The sequence below is a fragment of the Anolis carolinensis genome, chromosome 1, assembly GCF_035594765.1.
Source record: "Anolis carolinensis isolate JA03-04 chromosome 1, rAnoCar3.1.pri, whole genome shotgun sequence".
Classification (NCBI taxonomy): domain Eukaryota; kingdom Metazoa; phylum Chordata; class Lepidosauria; order Squamata; family Dactyloidae; genus Anolis; species Anolis carolinensis.
In genome coordinates this window covers 350,319,698-350,344,288 of record NC_085841.1, presented here as the reverse complement: position 1 = coordinate 350,344,288, position 24,591 = coordinate 350,319,698, and the positions used below count along the sequence as shown (strand labels likewise).

The 24,591-nt window shown below is 39.0% G+C and overlaps 1 protein-coding gene across 4 annotated transcripts in view; it reads right to left on the bottom strand.

Annotated features, from left to right (window-relative positions):
* Window positions 1–6,068: 6,068 nt before the first annotated feature.
* The window catches only part of exoc3l4 (exocyst complex component 3 like 4), a 57,562-nt gene continuing 39,039 nt past the window's right edge, over window positions 6,069–24,591 (bottom strand). For 3 of the 4 annotated variants that reach the window (XM_008115740.2, XM_008115739.2, XM_016995508.2), the window contains 5 exons: window positions 20,980–21,094; window positions 16,579–16,713; window positions 16,106–16,258; window positions 10,299–10,420; window positions 6,069–8,017 (listed from right to left, as the gene is read on the bottom strand). In XM_008115740.2, coding sequence (XP_008113947.2) covers window positions 7,855–8,017; window positions 10,299–10,420; window positions 16,106–16,258; window positions 16,579–16,713; window positions 20,980–21,094 — 688 coding nt within the window. In that variant the 3' untranslated portion in view covers window positions 6,069–7,854. Of the gene's footprint in view, window positions 8,018–10,298; window positions 10,421–16,105; window positions 16,259–16,578; window positions 16,714–18,421; window positions 18,937–20,979; window positions 21,095–24,591 lie in introns of those variants that run through there. The other variant, XM_062968515.1, reaches the window with a different exon arrangement.

Sequence of the window (24,591 nt, the reverse complement as noted above, 5' to 3'; positions counted from 1 at the left end):
GAGGACTGGCTTTGTCTTCTGACCTGGGTATTGAAAGCCCTAGGCTTTGATCCTTGACTCCTGCTGTGAGAAGCTGTAGAACTAGTTTGATTGTTTTTAGCAAACCAGCAGTCCCTTTGCAGATGTCCTGCCTTTTGGCAGAGATTACAAATCACTTTATTCTTGAGTTTAAATTTGTGCCCAGCTTTCAGAGCCATGCTTTTTGACTGAGATTCAGATTGCATATTATTTTTGGGATCAGATCCATTTCTTTCGAGATATTCAGATTTCAACTCAGCCGTGATAGATTTAAGAGTAAGCTGTTCACTTTCAAGTCTGTGTGTATTACGTAAAATTGTAATAATACTTTTGTAAGATGGATGGATCCCACATGCAACTAATCCTATGCACATTCTCTCAGTAATTGGTTCTCCGCTAGATCTCAATTGATCAACTAGAGATCTTATCTGTTGCAGGTAATCATTCAAATCATCTTCTGAATGCATTTTTGAATTAAAGAGTCTTTTATATGCAAATATAATATCTGCCTCCGACCCTTTACTGTAATTAGTCTGCAAATAGTCCATCATCTCTTTTGCATTAGAAGCATCTCTTACAAATTGAAAAACTCTCTCTGATAGGGAATTTATTATTATGCATCTCACCAAACGATCATCTTCCCGCCACGTCTGGATAGCCTCCTCCCCGGCTCCTTCTGGTGGCCCGCCTTCTTGCAGCACTTTTAGTTGTGCTGGTTTGAGCATGGTTTCCAGTCTTCTTTTCCAGTTCAGGTAGTTCTCTCCATTATCCTGCAGCTTGGGTAGGCTCCAAGAGGTTTCTTTGTTTTGCTCCATCCTTTCAATTTCCAAAAAAGATTAAAAATCTCCAAAAATCAAAATATTTGGAATAATCCAGAAAAATCAAAAAAAAATTAAAAATCTTGAAATTAAGTCTCAAATCTTTTGAGAACTTTTCTCTGCTCCTTATTTCAATTCAATCCTTTTAAAAAACAGGCTATTTCCCTTTTGCTCAGCTCGCAGTGTCTGGGCCCATAACCCTTTGTTGTGGTAATCTCTGAGCGGTTAGACTCAATTTAACCCTCTCTGGGGGAGATTCCACCAAAATCAGCAGAGTAGCAAAAACAAAGCTTTCAAATGCAACAGTTACTTACACTGGCGAGCAAGAGAAGCCTTTTTAGGATTGCAATGGACTGCAGAGTCTCAATAAAAGTTCAAAAAGTATTTATTCAGGTAAAAGGAACTCCATTGTAGATAGAAAGCCTTGGGAGCTGTCTAGATTACTATAGACTGGATTCTAAGGAAAAATAAGTAAGGAAAAATAACAAACATCTACATAGTTACATCTTGCCAGGAGAGATGGCAGGATGCTGCTTGTTAGTTTGAAGAACAAAGGGAGAAGAGAGAGAACCAAAATGGTTCCAACCTCATGGTCCAGTTTATTGGGGCCATAAAAGACACTCTGACCAATTGGAAGTTAGTGTCCCTAAAGATTCACATTTCTACCAACTTCAAAGTAAGGGACGTGACGTAAACAGGATAGAGTGAAACACAGTAAAGCCTGTCTAGGCATGCTTTGGAAACAGGGAAAGGATTCCCTCAATCTAACTCTATCATCTATCTAACTACATTTGGACTTGAGTAGTCCAGGATGATTTCCCAACATTAGGTACCATGTGTGACTGCCCCACATGAGAGGACAAGGAGACATGTGGCTGCCAAGAGTGCTCTAGAGAGCTCTCAGTAGTGTTGGAGAGATAGGGACAGATGTGGACATTTTCTGCAACATGTTGATGGACTCTTAGAAAAAGCCAGGGAGATGCACTCAGAATCTTCTGTGAAAGAATTTCAAGAGATCTTTGGCACAGCAAGATCAGTGGTGGAGTCTATGGGTGGAGAAGTTAGGAGTGCTCGCATCTGTTCAAGACAGACTTGTTAATGCAACATCCAGCCACCTTCACCAACACCAATGGAATCTTATAGACTAAATGTGTACATTCAATTTCTTTTTTTTCAACCAGCTTCAAGAAAGCTTACAAGGCACGTGGAAGTTTTTCAGGAACTGCAAGTGTTCCTTCCTTTTAAATCTGGCCATATCAAATCCAGCTTAAATAAGTGCACAGAATTTTATAATGAATGCCTTCAGAATACTGGCCTTTATTGTTGCAGCACCTAAATTATGAGTTTAATTTCCCTGGAGACCTGATTGGCACCAGCATTGTTGTCATTCTGGTGCCAATCAGGTCTGTGGGATTGTTCACTAAAGCCGCTAAAGCATAACAAGCTTTACACAAGCCCTTATATGTAGATGATTTTAATTCATGTCAAACTATTTTATCCAGTTTTAATCTGTCTTTTTCATTTGTTAACTGGTTTAATGTGTTTTCAGCCTTTTAAACTCATTTTTTTTGTTATCATTATTGTGCTTTCAAGTTGTTTCTGACTTATGGTAACCCTAGAGCCAAGGGGATTTCCTAATACGGTATTTGTTAAGAAGAGACTTGTCATTGTCTTTTTCTGAAGCTGAGAGGGCGTGACTTGCCCAAGGAAGCTCTGTGGGATTCATGACTGAGGGATTTGTATCTGGTCTCCAAAATTGTAATCCAGTGCTCAAAGCACTTCACCAAGGTGGCTCCTATTATTTGTACAGTTTTAAATTATTCAGGCTGGTCTTATTTCATACAATCCTGTGATCTTTTGATAGAGGACAAAATACAAACAAAATTCTAAAAAACCAAAATAAGACTAAATAATTACTTGGTATTGACAATTAAGTCATTAATTTTTTTAAAAAACAATTGCTATTTCTCATATGGTACTCTCAAAATCTGGGCCACACCAAAACATGAGTCTTCCGTGCAACTAATTTCTTTTCTTTTCTTTCACTGCCTCTTTATGTCTGATCACATGTTCTTCCTCTTCCTCAAGGAAATCCCACTGTCATATGCTGTGCATTTATTTTAATCTTAATGATTTTGTCTTCCTCTGTCTTTGGAAATAACCTAGGTAATAAAGGCACCAAAGTCACTTTGTAGAAATGTTGGGGAATCAAATATTTGCACACAACTACTGCCAAAAAGGAGAGAATAACTGGAAGCATTTGATCAAGACCTATTTCTTTTACCTGATACCAACCTGTACTCCAACACGTGGGGAACTTCCCTATAAAGAAAGGGTTCAGGGTTTGTAGAATTGGAAGTTAGAGAAAAGATAAAAAATAAGACATATTGTTTCTACTTTACAGCAACCCTACAACTGTCCTCTTTGAAAGATTTGACACTGCTTCCTTCTGAGGTTGTGTGGCCTGTCCAAGGTTGACCACTGGGTCTCTATAGCTGAACATGGACTTGAACCCTGATCTCTTGTATCATAGTCACAACATAATCAAGCCAATATAGTGTACTGTGCTGGTTTCGGTAGGATATATGCATGTTATCCATGCATAATGTGGAGGAATTGGAAATAGATTTTTTCCCTTTTCTTTTTCATAATACTATAACTCTATCCATGAAACTGAATGATAGGAAATTGGAGTCAATCAAAGAGAGATGCATGGTTTAGCTTTGTAACTTGCTATTACTAAATGCAACTTTCATTGAGGATTAGACAAATATAAATAGCTAGTAATCCAAATGGGTATGGAGCTAAAGTCCCCGTGTTATTTGAGGACTTTACAGCCGAACCAATTGACCAAGTTGGGAGCAGAAGGCTGGGCTAAAACGTCCTTTGGTTTGAGTCTCCTCCTGGATTTTTATCAAAAACTGTTTCAAGCCTGAAGAAGTCTTGGACATGCTGAAGGTGATGTTCTTGCAGCTTAACTAGTTTCAGTGTTGAGCAATTGTATCAATTTTAATGGGTCCCAATATCATATTGTTTTTGTGTACCTCCCATCCTTTTTCATCCTATGGTGACTGTAAGGGCAATCCATTACTAATTTTTCTTGGCAAGGTTTGTTCAGACGAAGCTTCCCATTGCCTTCTTTGGGGCTGACTATGACTTGCACAAGGCTACCCAGTGGGTTTCATGGCAGAGCATGGATTTCAACCCTGGTCTTCAGAGTCATTGGCTAATGTTCAAACTACTTCATGATCCTGCAAGGCAATATTGAAGTGTAAAATGGCAACCTTGGGGGCCAGATGCCATTTACAGAACTGTGTGTCTGGGTAAATGCTAGCAGTTGGCCATTGCAGTTGCCCAAGGATGCCACAATCTGAAAGAGCATTTCCTGTGAAACAGGTGTAATGTAGAGCTTTGAAAACTGATTTTTGCGGGAACAAAACTATCATTTTCCTCAATCACCCTGTTTATTAAAAATATAGTTTTTGAAAGTCTGATGTGTGACCTGTTTTGTATGATTAATTAACAAATGACTCACTGGCTGACACTTTGAACTTCTTTTCCTGAAAAAGTATGCTATCTCAATGCATATGATCATGAGAAAGCTGTGGTTGCCTGGTCGACTGCACCATAGATTTTGCCCCACCTAACTGAAAGTACTAGTTAGTATGATGTTGTTTATCTGTTTAATAAAACCACATTAGAGAGTTCTTGCTGGTATGTAGCACTGCAGATAGAAAACACTACTACTGATTTCTTCACCACACAAACCAATACTTCTCGTAACTTACTTCATCTAGGGGACCAGCAACTACTGTTTGCAGTTTACCTGGAACTGGGACAAAATTTGTGCCCATTATGTAAAATTGTTTCTTTTTTCTTGGAAATGCATCAGGACTGCGCACAGAGCCAGTGTAATGTATTGGTTTGAGTGTTGGACTCTGGAGACCATGGTTCAAATCCCTGCTCAGCCATAAAATCCCTTTGGATGACCTTGGGTGAGTCCCACTCTTTCAGAGGAAGACAGAGACAACCACCTTCTGACCAAATCTTGCCACAAAAATCCCATGATAGGTTCACTGATACAGGGACCACTACAGGTGTAAATCAAGTTCTTGTTGGCTAGCTGAACAACTCTACCCACCACCCTTGTTCACATCTGGGGGTGCTATACTGGAAGGTTTTTGTCATAGTGTGCATCTACATTGTGGAATTAAAGCTATTTGGCCTCATTTTAGCTGCCATGGCTCAATGCTATGAAATCCTGGGATTTGTCGTTTGGTAAGGCACTAGCAATTTTTGGCCAAGAAGGCCCAAGGTCCTGCAAACTACAGCTCTCATAATTTCACAACCTTGAACCATGGCAGTTAAAGGATATCAAACCGCATTAATTCTGGAGATCAGTGGTTCCCAGCCTGTGCTAACGGAGCCCTAAGGGCTCCACTTGCATTTCCTAGGGCTCTACAGCCACTCCAGGAAAATAAAATATATAAAAATTGAATGAGGTTAACAAAGATAGTTAAACATTTTGTTGTTGTGTTTTATATTGCTATTGTTTTTATTCGGGCTTGGCCCCATGTAAGCCACCCTGAGTCCCCTTTGGGGAGATAGAGGCGGGGTATAAAAATAAAGTTGTTGTTGTTGTTGTTGTTGTTGTTGTTGTTATTATTATTATTATTATTATTATCTAAGTTCATTAATTAATCAAAATTAAGACATTATCTAATAAATCAGATGAAAACTAAGACTATGAAAGAACTGGAAAAGATCATCAAGTACAACAATATATTATTGCACACCAAGGTATGAGCATGAAATCTAGGCATTGAAGAAAGCCAGAAGTTTCACCAGAAGTTGATCAAAGAATTGCACTGGAGGCCTAGCAAAAGGACACTTTTCTAGCTCCTCCAGAGTGATTCTATGGGTTGGTTCAGCCAAATATGTAAGGCACCATTATTCAGAAAAAATGAGTTCTAAATTACACAAAAATCATATTAAGCAAAGGCTCTTCTACCTCCTTCTGCAACATTCCAAAATTATGACATAGGCTCATGTATAAGTCGACCTCATGTATAAATAGAAGGTGGGTTTGGGGGCCAAAATGATAGATTTTGATATGGCCCACAGATAAGTTGAGGGTCAATTCTCAGAGAAGGAGAAGAATCAATGACATGCCAGAAAGCCAACTGCCCTATGCCTTCACAAGACATTAAAAAAAGCCAGGTGAAGAAAGTGTTGGATGTGTTTCTTTTTTATATTAAGGTAGAGTATTTACATTGAGTCACAAATAGATTGATCCAGGTTTTCTGGATTAACATTTCTAGACTTATATATGGGTATATAGGGTACATACACCAGTAGAGCTGTCATTTACACAATTCCTGGCCTTTATATTCTATTCTTCTTCCAAAGAGCAAATGGTGATATACCTGTTCTTCTTCATTATATCATCACAGCAACTTTGTTGAGAGATATATTGAACAGCCTAAGGCAAAAAGCATACTTGCTGTGTAGAATGTGAACCAGTCTCGTGATTTTAAGAAAACTGTTATTTCACATAAAACGCTCTTCCCAACCACATAGACAAATTGAATTTCAACCCAAGTTAATCAACTTAGTTAGTTTCTCAATGAGGTAGTTTCATTTTTGTTTTTACAAATGCTATCAGTGTCTGACTCACACAAGACAAGCAAATGTATCTAGAAATTATTAGAATTACTAAATTCGAGAAGGACTACAGTTTCAGCAATAATATGTATGCTTTATTATGTATTTATCATTCCTGAAATCTTCTGCTAAAAGTGTGCTGCAAGGTAGAATGTAAATTCCCTTCCATCTGGGTGACTAAATCAACAAAAATCACAATTATTTGTGCCCCCTTCCCTTTGTCACTTTCTTTGCATTTCATATCTTTTAGACTGTAATCAGGCACTGATTATATATTTCAGTAAATTGTCTATTGGGAATCTTGCTGTTTGTTTTTAGCCTGAAGAGCAGGATAAAAGAGTTGAAATAATTTAATAATATATTAAATAAAAAATATTTACCAGAACGTAATGGAGTGCAGAGCCTATCATCCCTCTCCCTTGCCCATGCTTACTGGGAATAATAGGACATATAGTTCAAAACATACTGAGAGTATCCAGTTAGAGAAATTGAGGACAATATAAATTTCCTGTATTGACAGAGGAATTAAACATGTATTGATTTTGAGCAATTGATTTGTACTTATGTGCTACAGTCCCATACTGCCCAATAATCAAAGTTCTCCAGGTGAATCACAACATAAAAACATTGAGTCACATAATCTAACTGCGGTCAAGGACCACAAAGGCCATCTATTCCAACCTCTACCATGCAGTCCTGAAGATGATCATACAACTTTTGTTTGATCACTTCGAAAGAGAGTCCACCATAGTCTAATAAATAGCAGTATGGAGTACTTTAGTTCATGTTTATCTAGCTGGAGGCCTCACTGTACCAGGAAAATCTGTCAACATGTTATGATTTTCTTTGGGTAAGTTTGCATTTCATGTCAACTCAGTGTGCTTACCATTGATTTATTATGTGATACCTTTTTCCTCTTAAAGGATTTTTTCTTCTCAAAACTCTTCTAATATTTCTGAAAATCTCATCAGGGTTTCTCTGGGCCCTTTAATTTTTTTTTTCATGTGCAGGGAAGGTGTTGTTTCAGTTACATATAGAACATTTCTTGGATAACTGAAGTCCCTATTACCATATACTATGAAAAGAAAGATACAGTGATGTTAACTAGTTGTCTCTTTCAGATCTTTTTTGCAGCCAAAACAAAAAGGGTCCCTTTACATGTTATGCATTCATTGGAGTCACTCAGCATAAACTAACTAATAATAACCTTTGTTTAGTTTCTTCTGTTTCTTATCTACTCTAAAGGTACTATTCTGGTCATTTTATACCTTTCTATCATGATCTTGGGTTTGTACAATAAAATTATTTGTAGTTGAAAAGAAACTTAGTGATACATCTCACATACACAGATTTTTTAAAAGCAACAGGCAGTATTTTGAAGTTCAATTTCAGCAAAGAGTATTTTATCAGATCCGATTTCTAACTCTTCTGGAGGTCCATCCATTTGGTCAGTAATTGAGTTTCTTTTGTTTCGCCCCATTCCCTGAAGGGCCAGAATAGCTGAGATGTGTTCCTTTCTGCAAAGTGCACGGAAACAGAGTAAACTGTTAGAAGGGGAACTCCATTGTTTGCAAAAGTACAAAAGGAAACAAAACAGCTTAGTACAGACTCAATTTTTGCATCAACCATGTACATGCAAGTTTTTAGTACATGCAGCCTTTTAGAAGTTGCTCACAAGGAAACAAAATGGACATGGAAAACAACAAACTGGATAATACATGAGATACTCCCAACATTTCTTGACAAATATCGTCCAAATTATCATGGGACAAAAATGAGCATTGACCCTCAATCGTTTTCTTTTGCATGTCTAAAGAAAATCTTGCAAAGATTGTTTCTGTAGTCTCACATGCTTCTGAGATGAAAGATGTCTAGGAACTTTCAACAGAGTTCAAGAACGGATGATGTGTACAATATCAAGGGCTCTTAAGAAGTATCCTGAAGAAGAATGCAGCAACTTGCCTCCCAAAAAGGTGATTTGAGAGAAGTGTATGCAAACTGTAAAGCCATTCTCCCCCATCTGTGGTTATGACTTCATGGAATTGATTAACATGTTATCTCTAGAAATGTATAGGTTCTCCAGCACGACGTTATGACTTCCGTAGGTAATTCTGGAAGATCTACGGATTTCTAGAGAGAACGTGTGTTCCAGTGTGATTTTGAGATCAGCTTTCACTGGAAAGTGACCATACATGCTGAGAAGCCTAGAACTTTCTAAAAAAAAGGTGGTCTCCTGGGTAAAAAAGTTAGTAATTTTGTTATTTGCCTTTTTCATTTTCATGGGAGCGAATATGGAGGATGACTGCACTAACATACCCTCCAACTGCCCAGATTTGATAGAATAGTCCCAATTAATTCTCTGTTATCCCTTTTTTCTGATGCTTTTGAAATGTTATACAGTAGAGTCTCACTTATCCAACATTCACTTATCCAACGTTCTGGATTATCCAATGCATTTTTGTTGTCGATGTTTTCAATACACTGTGATATTTTGGTGCTAAATTTGTAAATATACTAATTACTACATAGCATTACTGCGTATTGAACTACTTTTTCTGTCAAATTTGTTGTCTAACATGATGTTTTGGTGCTTCATTTGTTAAATCACAATCTAACTTGATGTTTAATAGGCTTTTCCTTAATCCCTCTTTATTATCCAACATATTCGCTTATCCAACATTCTGCCGGCCCGTTTATGTTGGATAAGTGAGACTCTACTGTAGTTTCTTTCTCCCTCATATTATTTCAGTTATGTTTCAAACTGATTTTGAAGAGCAAAACTAGTTTGCACAGGGCTAATTCAGCAGAGAGAAGTAACAGTCTCTCCAAGTTTGCATGATCTTCCTAATTCATAACTTGCCCCATCCTTTTTTCATACCCCTTTGGAGTTGAACTACTTTTGTACTTTGAACTCAGTTTGTAGCAACTGAAACTATCCTGTCCATTTTCATTGGTGAACAATTGTAGGGTTTCCACTAATGTAGTTTGCATTACCCACACGCTGTCTACGGGGGCAAATGTCTGTCTATCTATCAATCTATCAATCTATCAATCTATCCATCCATCCATCTATTTATCTATATCTATCCAGATCAGTGGTTCCCAACCTTTGGGCCTCCATGTGCTTTGCACTTCAAATCCCAGAAATCTCAGCCAGCTTACCAGCTGTTAAGAACTGCGGCAGCCAAAGTCCAAAACATCTGGAGGCCCTAAGGCTGGAAACCACTGATCTAGGATAGATAGATCTAGATATGTTTTTGAGGATTTCAATCTAATATTTTTAACTCAAGCTGAAACTCACCCCTGAGGGTTTCAAGTTGCTTCAAAATATCAACCTTTTACACTTTTTTTTGGGGGGGGGGGGATCTGTTATTTTATGTCTGCAGTCCAAGTCAGCCTTGGTGTTGGATTGGGTGGTTTTTGGGTGGGTGGCACAAGTAAAGTTCCCTTATTTCTTCCTATCATGAAATGCTATTTATTTCCATTTTCCTGGGCTGAAATTGCATATATTTTGAAGGTACATTTGTGCAAAGAAGTACTTTGCACCCTACTTTCTGAGCAGAAATAGTGTAGTACTGTACGTATAATCTGTCACTAGCAAGACAGAAAACACACACTTCCAGCTATTCTAGGCATGGGCAAACTTCAGCCCTCCAGGTGTTTTGGACTTCAACTCCCACAATTCCTAACAGACTACCGGCTGTTGGGAATTGTGGGAGTTGAAGTCCAAGACACCTGGAGTCCTGAAGTCTACCCATGCCTGAGCTATTCACTTTGAACAAAGTTAGTACAACATACCTCATGTCTGGATAGTTCTGAGACAAGTCTTTAAGATAGTCTTTGATTTTCTGCATCTTCTTCTCTGCAATTATATTAGCAATGCATTGAATGGCAGGAAGGAGCCAATCAGCACTTGAACCCTAGGAAAATGAAATTAAATGGTTAGGGTATTTCATTAATGATGTATATTTCTGAGGAAGTGTTTAGGTCTCAAAGATACAAATATATTTCTGTGTATTTTTTTTAAAAAAAGAAACCCCATTATGATACACAATGTATGCAGGAGCACAAACAAAACATTCCTAATATTACTGCCAGGACATTTTCCCCTTCCAACATTCATTAGGCCAATACAAATGGTTATAAATTACAGCCTTCTCAATTAATGTCATCTTAATCTCAAAATAATTCAAGCCTGGATTACATTTCTAAATTTGAAACCATGTTATTAGCCATGGGGACAATCTAGCCAAAATTAAAGCAATTATATATCTGGCTGATTTCATCTTGGAGGGAATTGCAACATTCACCAATGGTTTAATTAGACAAGATGGTAGGTGTTTGTGAATGGTTTCCCCGTTATTTGCAGAGGTTCCCAAAAAGGAATAGTTAATTCCCCTGCAATTGTAGCAGCTCTGAGCAGTAGGCGGCAAAAGAGATGTGAAGAATACTTATTAGTGTTTGCCTCCTCTCAATTCTGGAAAACAATGACTGACATCCCATTCAGCAATTACAAGACCACATGCTGAAATTATTTGTTCTTGCATTAAGGAATGAAATTAACAAAGATTTACATATCTACACAAAAACCAGCTCTTCTTGGCACTTTTCTTCTGATGTCAACCACTCCAATGTTTTCATTTCAAGCATTTCTGCATTACCTTTCCACATACAGGTTAGAGGTGTGAAGTACAAACATAATAACTTTGAGAACAATCAAAATAGCAGCCTATACGGGAAAGGATTAATAAAAGCAAGCAATAAGATAAGCTGTTATTTGCAGTGGGATGGAAACCATATGGAAAGCATGTGATTTGGATCCCTTGGTTAGGCATCTTCCCTCATCTTCTTTAATCTCAGCATCTTTACTCAATTCTCAGTTTGCCCACGAGTATGAATACTATTCTTTGCCAAATGCTTCCTTCCCTTGTGCAAACTGGAGTGCAAACTGTTCTAGGCATTCAGAGGTTTCACATTCATTCAGCCATTCAATTGCATAGACTTTGCTGCTAGAATCAAAATGATCTAGACAGCTGGAAATTAAAATTGGTCTGAAGTGTCTCCTCCGATTTCTTGGGAAACATTCCATTTAAAAGGGTCATGCCTGGTAATAAAATTAACATGGACATTATAAAGCTGGAGTAATTTGAGGAAGTTGAGAAGAGTTGGCAGAGGTAGATCATGAACTGATTGTTCTGAAATATCAGAGGAGACACCCTCTTTTGGCTTGGTCCACAACTCACTGAAGGACCTCATCACATTAGCTTCTTGCACCATCCTAGGACATTTCCAGGACGGTGTTGCACCCCAAGGCAGCGTGAGCACTCGAAAACCAGGCAGGAGCCAATATAACACACAAGCTGTTATACACAAGAGTAAATATATAGGTCTATGCGCATTTAAGGTGGAAAGTCAAAATAAGAAATAGTCTATAATATATTGTCTATTGTAATTCAGAAAGAGTTCATCAATGTCCAATTTGTAATCCACAAGTGAAGCTCGATAGCTTCCCTTAGATATCAAAATTTGTCCATGAAACAATAGTGGAAAACAAACACTGCAAATCCACTTGGAAAATCCCGTAGCAAAGTCAAAGGAGCAAGGTAAACAAAGCGAAGTCAATCTCGATTCAGGAACAAGGAAGTCGCAGTAACAAGGCAAGGTCTTCTCGGGAGTCGCGGCTCGGCGCGGCTCTCCTGGAACTGGAAACTTGGCACGGATTCAGAAGTCAAGGCAAGGAGCTGGAAACTGGAACCTCTTCCGAGGAAAAGCAATGTTGACACCGCAATGAGAATACAGTGCAGAGTACTTTGAACAGAATCCCAAGACGGTAAGAATTAGGGAGTACAGGGCCCATGAAAATTTCTCAGGGGAAAACTAATCATTATCTAGTTTGAGAGCGAGTCTTTGACTTCTTCTCAGTCCCTGTTTTTTACTTCTATCTCTGGTAACAACATCTCTCCGATTAAAACTTCCATTCTCCCCCAAGTCTGTACCATCTGGTGTGGTTAATGCTGCAGAGGATCCGGAATGTTTGCCAATTCGCGGATCCCTGATTTCCGGCACCTGCAAGGCCATGGGGCCTGAATTCTGAGCAGGAATTTCGAATTCCGCCTCCTCATCCGTTTCTGACTCCAACCCTAGTTGAAAACTGCGCCATGATGGCTGAGCCACAACGGACGGAGACAGGAGGGAGACTGACGGAGCCCATCACATGATTCAGTGCTACTTGCAACTGAGCTCCGTCCTGGTAGTATCCTAAAACAGAACCCAGAGAACCTTTCCCCATGTGATCGGAAAAGCTGCAATGAAGGCGCTGCAGGGCGACAGTTTCTCCCATTGCCCCATGGGTTCACCATACTGCCTAGCACATCTCCACACTGTCACCCGCATTTAAGACCTCAATGTAATGAGGTCTTATGTGTATGGAAGAGGATGGTGGAGAATAAAGGGGTGAGATGCTTGTCTGATGCTTCCTCTCACTCCTCTGTTCTTCATCCTCTGCTTTCTTCCTAGAATGTACCCAGCCCTCCCTAAGCCTGGCTTAACTTTGGTATCAGAGCTACAGAACAAAACAGAGGGCCCATCTACATTGAAACTGCATTATATGGTCAGTGTAGACTCATATGATGCAGCCTAGCTGCACTGAACTGCGTTATATGAGTTTTCACTGACCACATGTGGCAGTTTCGAACTTCATTATATGGAAGAAACTATCACTGCTAACACTGGCAATTCCATTCTCCAGGAAATGGTGTTTACATAGCCAAAAACGTCACAAGAGTAAACTGTTAGAAGGGGAACTCCATTGTTTGCAAAAGTACAAAGGGAAACAAAACAGCTTAATATGGACTCAATTTTTGCATCAACCATGTACATGCTAGCTCATGGAAATCCTAAAGCTTTTAGGGCCCAAAAGAAAACCCTTGAAAAACTTTCAAGGCTTAGACCCACTTAATCTACAGGAAGTTTGGAAAGACAATATTTAACATAAACTGAATTGATTCACACAATTGGTCATTTACTGGTCGTTTACAAGGACGTTGCCCAGGGGACGCCTGGATGTTTTACCATCCTGTGGGAGGTTTCTCTCATGTCCCTACATGGGAAGCTGGAGCTGACAGACAGGAGCTCACCCCACTCACTGGATTCAAACTGCCTACCAGTCCTGCCAGCACAAGGTTTTAACCTATTGTCCACGCTAAAGTGGGCAAATTGTTTTATTGTGTTAATGTAAAATTATTATTTTTTGTTATTTGACCACATTTAGAAAACAAGAACAATTGTTTTAAGAACACACAAAGAGCAAGGCTGGATCAGGCTACATAACTAGAAAAAGACTGGAAGAAAGCTGTGGAATGTGAGACCACCCTTGATAGGTGGATTAATGTAGAACATCTGAAAGAAACAGAACATTCTGCCTTTACAAACTTCCTCACAGCAAAATTACACTTGAAAACTGAGACCTATAATCTCTATAATTCATGTATTTATTTCTTCTCATTTGCCCTGTTGTGCTCCCCGTTGCACTCCTCATCTCCGGAGTCCTTTCTTCGTGCTTGTATTTTGTAATGAAATGGAATGGAAAAGTAATAAAATTAATAAGGAAAAAAAGAAAAGTGAGACCTTATATCTTAAATGTCTCTCTGGCTATAAAATAATACAAAACAAATGCAAAAGTCAACACAAGATTTTTCTCTTTTCACTTTTGTTCATGTTATGTACAACTCTAATAAGATGTTACACTTTGCTTATTCATGCTTTTAAAGCCAAAGAATCTGTGGTTTCTTTTTCAATTAAATATGGGCTGACAGATTTATGACATGGAGGGATACCAAGCAGAACATTTGGACATAACAATTTATTTCTTATTTGCTTGATAGCACACAGTTGCATGGTACTCCACAATTAAACTAGATATGAAAGAATCCCTGCAAGTTTTATTGCCTTTAGCCAACATAGGCATTTAGATAGGAGTGAATTAGATGTTGTGGATTGCCAAAAAAGTAAAATAAATGGGTGTGAAAGAAACTCAAGCCAGAACTCTTTCTTACACTGAGACATACTATAAGAAAAGCAGGTGTATTTGCCTTCAAATAGTCTGTGGACTTGTGGCAACCCCATAAATTTTATTGGGTTTTCTTAGAACATGACTCACTAGAAAAGACAACAATGTTTGGCAAGATGGAAGGCAGTAGGAAAAGATGAAGAGCAAATTCTAGATGGATGGACTCAGTCATGGAAGTCATGGCCCTGAGCAGGGCTCCTGAAGATAGGGTGACCTGAAGGTCTGTCATTCATAGAGTTGTCACATGTCAAAGTTCACTTTATGGCAGTTAACGACACAGACACAGTCCCAATGTGCAAAAGTTCCAAAATGCCACCAGCCACAAATAGTTTTGTATAATTTTATGTGAAGCAAAGGATAGGGTCTGATGGGTATTAGTTATTTCTTTCCTTAGCTTTTGAAGCTTTAAGCTGTTTTTAGTTGCAAATTTGAGACCTTTTCTCTGAAGTCAGAGAGACAGATTATCCCTGGAGTATAGTGTATATTTTTCACTTTTGAAATAATCCTTTTTTGCTTTCCATCACCTCGTCTATACTTTCAGTACATTTTAAATATTCCACTTCTTTGTGTATTGTTTCAGGGGCTCAATCTCAAAGTTCAATGGAGCAAAATACAACAGTATTTTTATTTTATTTTAGATTACTTTACTTATTTGCTTCTGGTTGTGAGAGAATCAGCCGTCTACAAAGCTGTTGCCCAGGGGATGCCCGGATGTGTCACAATCCTGCGGAGAGGCTTCTCTCATATCCCCTCTCATGTCAAAAGGAACACCTCAGCAAGCGAGAGTCCAAAAGTGGCAGGTTAAAACCCAGAACCTCAATCAGTGGCTGACACCAGATGAGAGACTCCCTCCTGGGCACACAGAAGACCGGGTGGCTTGGAAAGCACTGAACAGACTGCACTCTGGCATCACGAGATGCAGAGCCAACCTTAAGAAATGAGGCTACAAAGTGGAGTCCACGGCATGTGAGTGTGGAGAAGAGTAAACCACAGACTACCTACTATAATGCAGTCTGAGCCCTGCCACATGCATTACGGAGGACCTTCTTATAGGCTCTCTAAGTGGGCAGCTACCGGTCAAAAGACATTTAGTATCATGCCAAGTTTTTTTTTAAACTTTGCTTGTGTTTTCAAACACATTACAACTTGTACCTTCGGTTTGCTTCTGACACAATAAATAATTACTTTACTTATTGAATGCATACCCTGTTTTTCTCCTGGGATGGGTTCAAAGGTGGCTTACAGAAATTTAAAACAAGATTACAGGCAGTCCCCAAGTTGCATAAATTGAATGCTGGTTGTGGCATTTGGGGAGGTGGAAAGTAGCCATGGGTTCCACTTTTGCCACCTCTGTGTTATGGTGACTGACATTGCACATTTCCTCTTAAAGTGTTCCATGTTTACACAGAGATTTCAATATACATTTCTGAAGTTACATAATCTTGATGACCACAAGTCCAGAGGGGGTTTATTTGTTGACACAATACTCTGTTAGCATTAGATACTTCGGAGATACAAATTTATAGAATTTACTCACCAGCTCTTGCATAGTGTTATTTATAGTTGCAGCTTCACAGTGCATTATGTTGCTGACTTCTTCCCTTTTTATTCTTCTCATTCTGCACCTTGGTTTGAGGATTTGTGTGATGTATTCCTTGACTACACACCTGTGAACTTCATTGAGAAAATCCTGTATACCCAAAACCAGGGGGGAAAAATCATAGAATGATTGATGGGTTGGCCACAAAAGGCAGAGATGAGAAACGAGTTAGCACACAGTTAAATCCAATCAATTCAGTGGATCTACCCCACCTTTCTGATGAATGGCATACAACCACAAACTGAATATATCCATTACGCATAGCCAGAAAAGGTAACTTTAATGTATTACAGAATGTATGTGTTTATATAGACAAGAAAATGATTCTAGCCAATGTGTTTCACAGAGAAAGATAGGAAGAGAAGGTGCATAGCAAAGCAGTTATTATAATCTATCTCAAATTTAATTACCCTTTGCATGGGATCCTTCAGATTTGTTAGATCTTTGGAAAAATCCTCAGCAATTAACAAAATTTTTGTGATGAATGAATCATAAGTTCCACCCTGTGAAATCCAGGCTCTGCTGAGAATCTTCTTCAGCATTGGCTGGAAAAACAATACAAACACATCTGATTGTTAAAGCACACTTTTTCACTTACAATATTCCCCCTTAAGATCAAAGGACCAAAGATCTATTGTAACTTTAATTAGCGATTGGCGGTTACCCTGGCCCGTTATCGATGTTGCGGGGTTTCCTGAACAGATTGTGTTAATATGTTTAATGCACTGTCCCCCTTAAAGATGACCCAGAATTTCAATTTGCATTGCCAATTTAGTTAATCTCATCCCAAACATGCAATAGCTATTCTGATTGTTTTTTTAATTCATGGCCTAATGCAAGGTGCAGATTCTGCTGTCGATTGCCATCAAGTTGGATTTGTCTTATGACAAATCTATGAATGAGAAAATTGGAAAGAACCTGAGAGATATTTAATGTAATGCCGGTAGACATTTTCCTCAATGCACCAGGGGCTGTCATCATATCTGTGCCCATTAGCTACAACTGGTTCTTTCTTTCTTGGAAACTTGAAATGGACTACCATTTTCCCTGTGCTATGATGAGTGTAGGGAAAAGGTGATGTGGTGATGTGGCGATGCTTCATGTGGATAGCAGACGGGTACAAATCGGACCCAATTCTGCGATCACTGCCCCGAACCTGTGGGATTCCCCAGAGTTTCAAGCAAACTCTGGAGCATCACCTGACTTTTACTAAAGTGAGGCAAAGCTGGATTAATTTGGTTTAACCCACAATGGAAGGGAGAAAGGCAATGTTATAGAGACAGCCAGGAGCTGAATTTGAGGTTTAATGCCTGTGTAAACAAGTCCTGAGATGGATATTCAAACTCCACCGCAAATTTCTCCAGCAATGGCAGCCTAATGCTGCCATTAAACAACATTGTTCAAGTGTATTTACATTCCTCACAAAGGTTAACTTTCCCCCCATTCACTGTGCCCAGTTAATCAACTGTGACATTACTCAACTGTAGATTTATGTTTCTTTTATGAAGCAGCAGAGAAGTATCTGGAATTCCCCACTGCTGTCAGCTGTGGTTGTGTGGGATGATGCAGGGTGTCCCAAAATGTTCATGTTTCTATCCCCAGGGTTGAGTCACTGCCCAGATATATAAGAGAAGAGGGAGACTCAGGGTTGCATGGGGTGCCTGTACTCCAGCAGCCATGGAAAACGGTTGCATTCAGCACTGTGGATTAATATTTCAAGGTGTATCTGGTAGGCAGAGTGGGGCAACTGTGTCTTGTCAGCTGAATTGGGGTGTCATGAAAGAGCTTAGTTATTTGATTTGTTAATGTGGTATTAACTCTCAAGGTAAGGGGCTTGTGGGATGTTCTCCCCCAAAAGAACTGGACTGGCATTTGGCATTATCCATCTTGACTTTGGGAGAGAAGCATTCTTTGCTGTTTGGCTTCAGGCCACAAAGTATCTCAGGCAGCCTTCATTGACACACTTATCAACAAAACCAAAGTTTACAAGCTGGCCCTGATTTTTATTAATCTTTTCAACACTGTCGAATTTCCCTGTTGTTTCAATAAAGCAAGTGTGGACAGAGGGCAGCCTGTTGTTGCATGGACTGATCTAGGGCTGCTTTTGTGAACCTTGGAAATCACATTTATTATGCTTGAAAATGCCCTAAAGACTATCCAGAGGGCATAAGAGAGCTCTTTCAGCATGTTTTTTGCTCCCTGGGCCATTTTAGGACATGACCTACCTTTAAAAAAAGACAGGAAGACTTGTGGTGATTTAAAAAGGGAGTTTATTGGACTTAAAATGTCATAAAACATGGTGAAATTGCTCTTTATTTTGGAACATTTTTTAAAAATTATTTTTGGAAGAATTGCAGCTGGGAATGTTGTTCTCCAAGGTCTCCTGGGAAGCCAATGTGCTTCCTAAGGGCTCTTCTGCACAGCCACATAACCAAGAATATCAAAGCAGATAATCCACAATACATGCTTTGAACTAGATGATCTGAGTCCACACTGCCATATAATCCAGTTCAGCGTAGATTTTATACAGTTAATCATCCTTGTTTTATAGGAAAACATACAAGAGAAAAGGGTGACTTGAAGTAGAAGAGGAAGCTAGTTGGGTGACTCAATGAAATTGGGTCAGTAATGGTTGAAATTTCTAGTTGACATGACTAGTTCACTGATCCCCAGCCTTTGATCCTCCAGTTTGTTTTGGACACCAGTGCCCTGAATTCCTGACAGTTGTTCAAGCTGGCTTGGGAGATGATCCCAAACACCTGGAGGATCTGTAATAGGAACAACTGTGACAAAGGGAAATTACATTTGACTCTTGGTTTCATCACTACATTGACATGAAAACCACTATACAGTATGTAATAGTTGCTGCTCTTGTACTCTCCATGTTCTTTCACTAACAAACAGCGATAATCAATGGAAGATGACTGATCCAAGAACCATTTGGAGTTCCAAATCACACTTTGGATTTTGGTCCATGTGTAACCAGGTAACCCGATAAAGTGGTTCCCACTGAATCTAACTGGGTCCAAACTGAACCCTGTATTTGACACATACTTATGTTATTGGCATATGCATGCTGATCTATGACTAGAGACTAGAGTTCAATTTCCTGGGTGACCTTGTGCAAGTTACACTTTCAAGCCCATAAAATCCCATGACAGGTTTGCCATAAATCAGAAATGACTTTAAGACACACAACCACATGCCCTCTATTGTTGCTGGGACTGTCCCATACTAACCACAAAAGTGGCACAACAAACATAATGTGTGCATATGTTTATATTCATGCAAGGAAGATCAAGGAAACAGGCCAGGAGTGCAGGAGGGGAAAAACTTAAACTGAAAGGACTGTAGATATTTCTGCTAATTGTCAAGGGTGGTATGTACACACATTTCCAGTTTATGCCTCACTTAATTAAGGGATTATGCATGGCTGGAAAAATGCTTTCCTGTATTCTACTTTCTTCTAATCCCCAAACTGCATTTCCCTAGATAAAAATAAACCCGTTCCACCAGTTGGCAACGGTATGAAGGAGGCAGGGACAAATTAAAATGTAAATCAAGGGGAAACTAAGTGGAATAGGAGAGGAGGTCAATGAGCTGTGGTAAAACACTTTGAGACACACACTGTTCTTGATATCCTGCCCGAGATCCTCAGATTTTTTAAACTAGTGAAAATCTGTTTCCACCATAATGACAAAGAAATTCTGATATATATTGCCAGGCCTGTGGTTCAGAAGTTCACGAGGGTGGAATAGGATACTTCAAATAAATCTTTTCCATTAATCTACATTTATCAAGAAAGAAATCAAGATGTGTTTCTGCAAAACCCTCCAAGAGAGAAGCATGTGACAAAGAGGGACAATGTTTTAAGGCAAGTATGCCACAGTGCCCACAATCCCTGGGCAGACTGGTTGTAGTTTGTGGAAGTTGAATTCCAACACATCTAGGGGCATTTTCATTTCACAATTAGTTTTATGATTCAGTTTGAATTAGAATGAGTTTAACACTGGCTGCATCCCATGGCTTTGCAGATCCAGAATTCCAATGAGTCCTCCCTAAACTGCAAATCCCAGGCTGCCATAGGATGAAACCATGGCATGTAACTGGAACCATAATGCTGGTCATCTATCTCTAAGAATACAAGCATAATGCAGCAATACAGCCCTAGGTAGATTCAGGACCATGCCATATGGTTTAATTTCCTTAAAATCTAAAACCTATCAAGGATATAGATGTTAATGTGAAAGTCTTCCACACCATGTAACACTAGACTGGATTTTCCCCCAGGATTTTAGGACCATTACTTAACAGCAGTATCCTCTTACTTTTTCTGTGAAAAGCTGGATATGCATTTTAGACGAACACAAAAATAAAAAAAATACCAACAATCATTATACAGTTTTTAACTTCAACTTATGTCAACCCCATGAATGAGGATCCCAAGGCAAGCACTGATCAATGTCACACCCCACAATCCCCCCACCCTGCCATTCCAATTTGGGCAGAGAGCACATATTGCAAAAAAGGTTTTTTCCCTTAGAAATGGCAGACTAAACAGTTTTCTTTTAAAAAACATTGCATAAAAGTCTTCAGGTGTCTAAAAGAAATGTTTCATTTGAGCATGTGTTGGCATCTAGCAGTTTCAACCTCAGTGGAGTAATGAACATGTTCTACTTTTCTGCCTCCTCTCCTCTTTGAGTGTTCAGTACGTAGTGAGAATAACTTTACCAAGAAAATCAGCAATGAACCACTGCTGCTGAAATCTCAGCAAGTGAATTCTACTGATCTTGCAGATGATCTTCTCTTACCTTTATTTTCAGCCTTAACGCATTGGAAAAATATTTCTTGTATCGCAACATGAGGCCAGCCAAGGTCTTCTCAATTTCTTCACAGCTGGCATTCCACCTTATTTGCAAATCTGTCCTACAGTGAAAAAGCCAACAATGTAATGCTGATTGTCAACCATATCTCCAATGAATCACATATTTATAGAAGAACGTGCTATTTTTCTTAACCTATGTCAGCTATAAAAACAAAGCTTGGAAAAGCTGCTTTATGGATGACAAGCTCGAGAACTGATCAACCACTGGGGGCTTCTGGAAGTTGTCATCTCAAATTACTTTTCCAAGCTCTTCATTAAGCATTGCTAAAATATGCAGATCACAATTCAGGCTGCATCTACATAGTAGAATTCATGCAGTTTGACACCACTTTGACTGGCATGACTCAATGCTGTGTATTCGTGGGTGTCGTAGTTTAGTGCAGTACCAACCCTTTGGCAGAGAAGGCGAAAGAACTTGTAAAATTACAACTCTCATAATTCTGTAACATTTAGCCATGGCAGTTACGGTGATGTCAATCTACATTAATTCTATGAATTGAGTAATTATTCCATTTCTTAAGGGGACCAAATATGAGTTTGCCATAATCCAGGTTTTTTTTCTCCTCTATTTCTCTATTGGCTGTCTTTCCACTTTTTTTACATGTTGCAAATAAATGGTTATATGTTATGTCTAGCAAGAGGGGCAACATGCCTCTGGATACAATTCCTTGGAAATAGAGTTGTTTCACCTTCAAGTCTTTCCATGAGCATTTCAAGAGGCATTTGTATGGCCATTGTGGGGACAAAATACAGAAAGATCCCCATATCTCAAGGAGATATGTTTCTGGGCTTACCATGTATTTGTGAAACTGTGGGAAACAGCAAACCCTATTGAGATGACCTTCTTCCAGTGGAAGCATACCATACATTTACACTGGAGGACCTAGAAAATGCCTAGATAGGGCCGGGCTGTGGCGCAGCTGGCTAGTAACCAGCTGCAATAAATCACTACTGACCGAGGGGTCATGAGTTCGAAGCCCGGGTTGGGTTAAGCCTCCGACCATTAAATAGCCCGGCTTGCTGTTGACCTATGCAGCCCCGAAAGACAGTTGCAGCTGTCAAGTAGGGAAATTTAGGTACGCTTTATGCGGGAGGCTAATTTAACTAATTTACAACATCATAAAAACTGCCAGCAAAACACGAGGAAAGGAATGAGGAAGTACAGCCACTAGTGGACAGTGAAGCAACAGCTCCCCCTGTGGCCGGTATCGTGAAGCTGGAAAAAAATGTTAAATGCCTCTGTGTCTGTCTATATATGTTGTTTGTCTGTTGGCATTGAATGTTTGCCATATATGTGTTCATTGTAATCCGCCCTGAGTCCCCTTCGGGGTGAGAAGGGTGGAATATAAATACTGTAAATAAATAAATAAATAAATAAATAGATAGAAACCTCTTGTATAACTATATCAACTTCCAATAGGAAGACTAGAAAATATCTGAAAAGAATGATTTTTTTTGCATTATTTTTGTTTGCTTTCCAGAGGCAGCTGGTTGGGAACAGGAACACTGGACCAAATGTGACTTTGGGTTGATACGGTACTTCTTACGTTTTTATGCAATGGATGATTCCCAAACATCCAAACTGATTTTACCACCTCTGCCTTCATTATAAGCTGCAACGTTCACTTAGGAACAGAACAGGAGGTGAAGTGAAAAGCTTTTAATTAAATTGTACATTTTCTTCTTGCAAATTGGCTACCCACCAGGATGATTACAGTACACCGGTACTAATTGGCACAAAGCAAGAAATAGGCGAGGCAGGGAAAACATTGCGGTGCACCAATTAAATAATACTCCTCAATTCATTATTTGGCTTTTCACAGATTAAAAAAACAACAGTGTGTGTGTGGGGAACTGAGACTTCAGCAAGGTGCACGTTAACATGCTATTTAGTAGTGGTTCTCACAGTTCCATTATTCAAATATTCCAGATTCTAGTCCAAGAAGTTCCAGATATCCTGACTAATAGTAAAGGCTTCTGGGAGCTGAGGTCCAACACATTTCAAGGCCAAAGACAAAGAGCCACTGAGATAGATTATACAGTTGGCCCTCCAAATCAACAGATTCAGCATCCATGGATTCAACCATCCATGTCTAAGATTGGTGGGGATTCATAGTGAGTACTGACAAATTCATGGATTGTGAAGAATGAGAATAACAAGTATAAGCCATCCAAGAACTGCTTGTATGAGGTAGATACAGGTTATTTATCCTTGATCCAAAATGCTTGGGAGCCAAAGTATTCCATATTTCAGATATTTTTGGGTTCTTGAATACTTGCATATACAGGGTGTTTGAAAAAGAACTCCCTAGTTTTAATGTAATTTACATTAAAACTAGGGAGTTCTTTTTCAAACACCCTGTATATTTAATGAGATATATTGGAAGTGGGACTCAAGTATAAATACAAAATTCCTTTAGCTTTCATATACACCTTATACACATAGCCTGAAATTAATCCTATACACAATATTTTAAAATAAGTTCGTACATGAAAAAAAAGTTTGTGTATATTGTGTATATTGAACCATCAGAAAGTCACAATCCCAGCCATGCACATGCACAATTTTGGAGTATTTTCAATTTCAGAATTCTAGATAAGGGATATCCAACCTACAGTGCTTTATTTTTTGAGAAGAGTTTCCATTTTTGAAGTAGAACACAAAACCACCAACAGTAGAAACTTCTACCAGTACAAGCCTTAGAAAGGCAGCAGCTTAATGTGACAAAGTCCTGAATTTGTAGCCTATTTTGATACATCATTCTATAAAACAAAAACTATTCACACAAGAATGAGGTGCTTCAGGTATAGTAATTTTGAGGGCTGGCTTTGGAAAGGACACAAAAATTACATTTAAAAATCAGCTTGCCTGTTGGTCAACCCAATTATCTGTTTAATATGTTAACCAAGCAGGTAAAGACATTTTTTGCCATCAGGCATTTGGGCGAAGGTGAGGGACATGTTGCTGGGGTGGTTGTGGGGCGGGTGGATGGATGGTGAGTTTTAAATGTAATTTTATTGTATTTTAACTTTATATCAACACACTAATATTTCATTGTTTTTAAATTTTGCCTTAATTTTTTTTTATTAGATTGTGTCGTCACCAGCTGCCTTGAGTCCCTATGCAGAGAAGGTTGGAATATGTGTTGTTGAAAGCTTTCATGGCTGGAATCACTAGGTTGCGGTGAGTTTCCTAAGCTGTATGGCCATGTTCCAGAAGCATTTTCTCCTGACATTTCACCCACATCTATGGCAGGCATCTTTGGAGGCTGTGAGGATGCCTGTCATAGATGTGGGCAAAATGTCAGGAGAGAATGCTTCTGGAACATGGCCATACAGCCCAGGAAACTCACAGAAACCCAAAGTTGGAACAGAAATAAAGTTGTTAGGAAGAAGAGGAAGTATAAAAAGATATACTTCAACTTTATTTTGTTTGCTCGCTTTATTTTGTTTCATATACAGTATTGGAAAGTAAACACACTGGTTTATTTAGTGATGCCTGAGCCCTTATCACTGAAACAATGAGAGATGTGGGCTA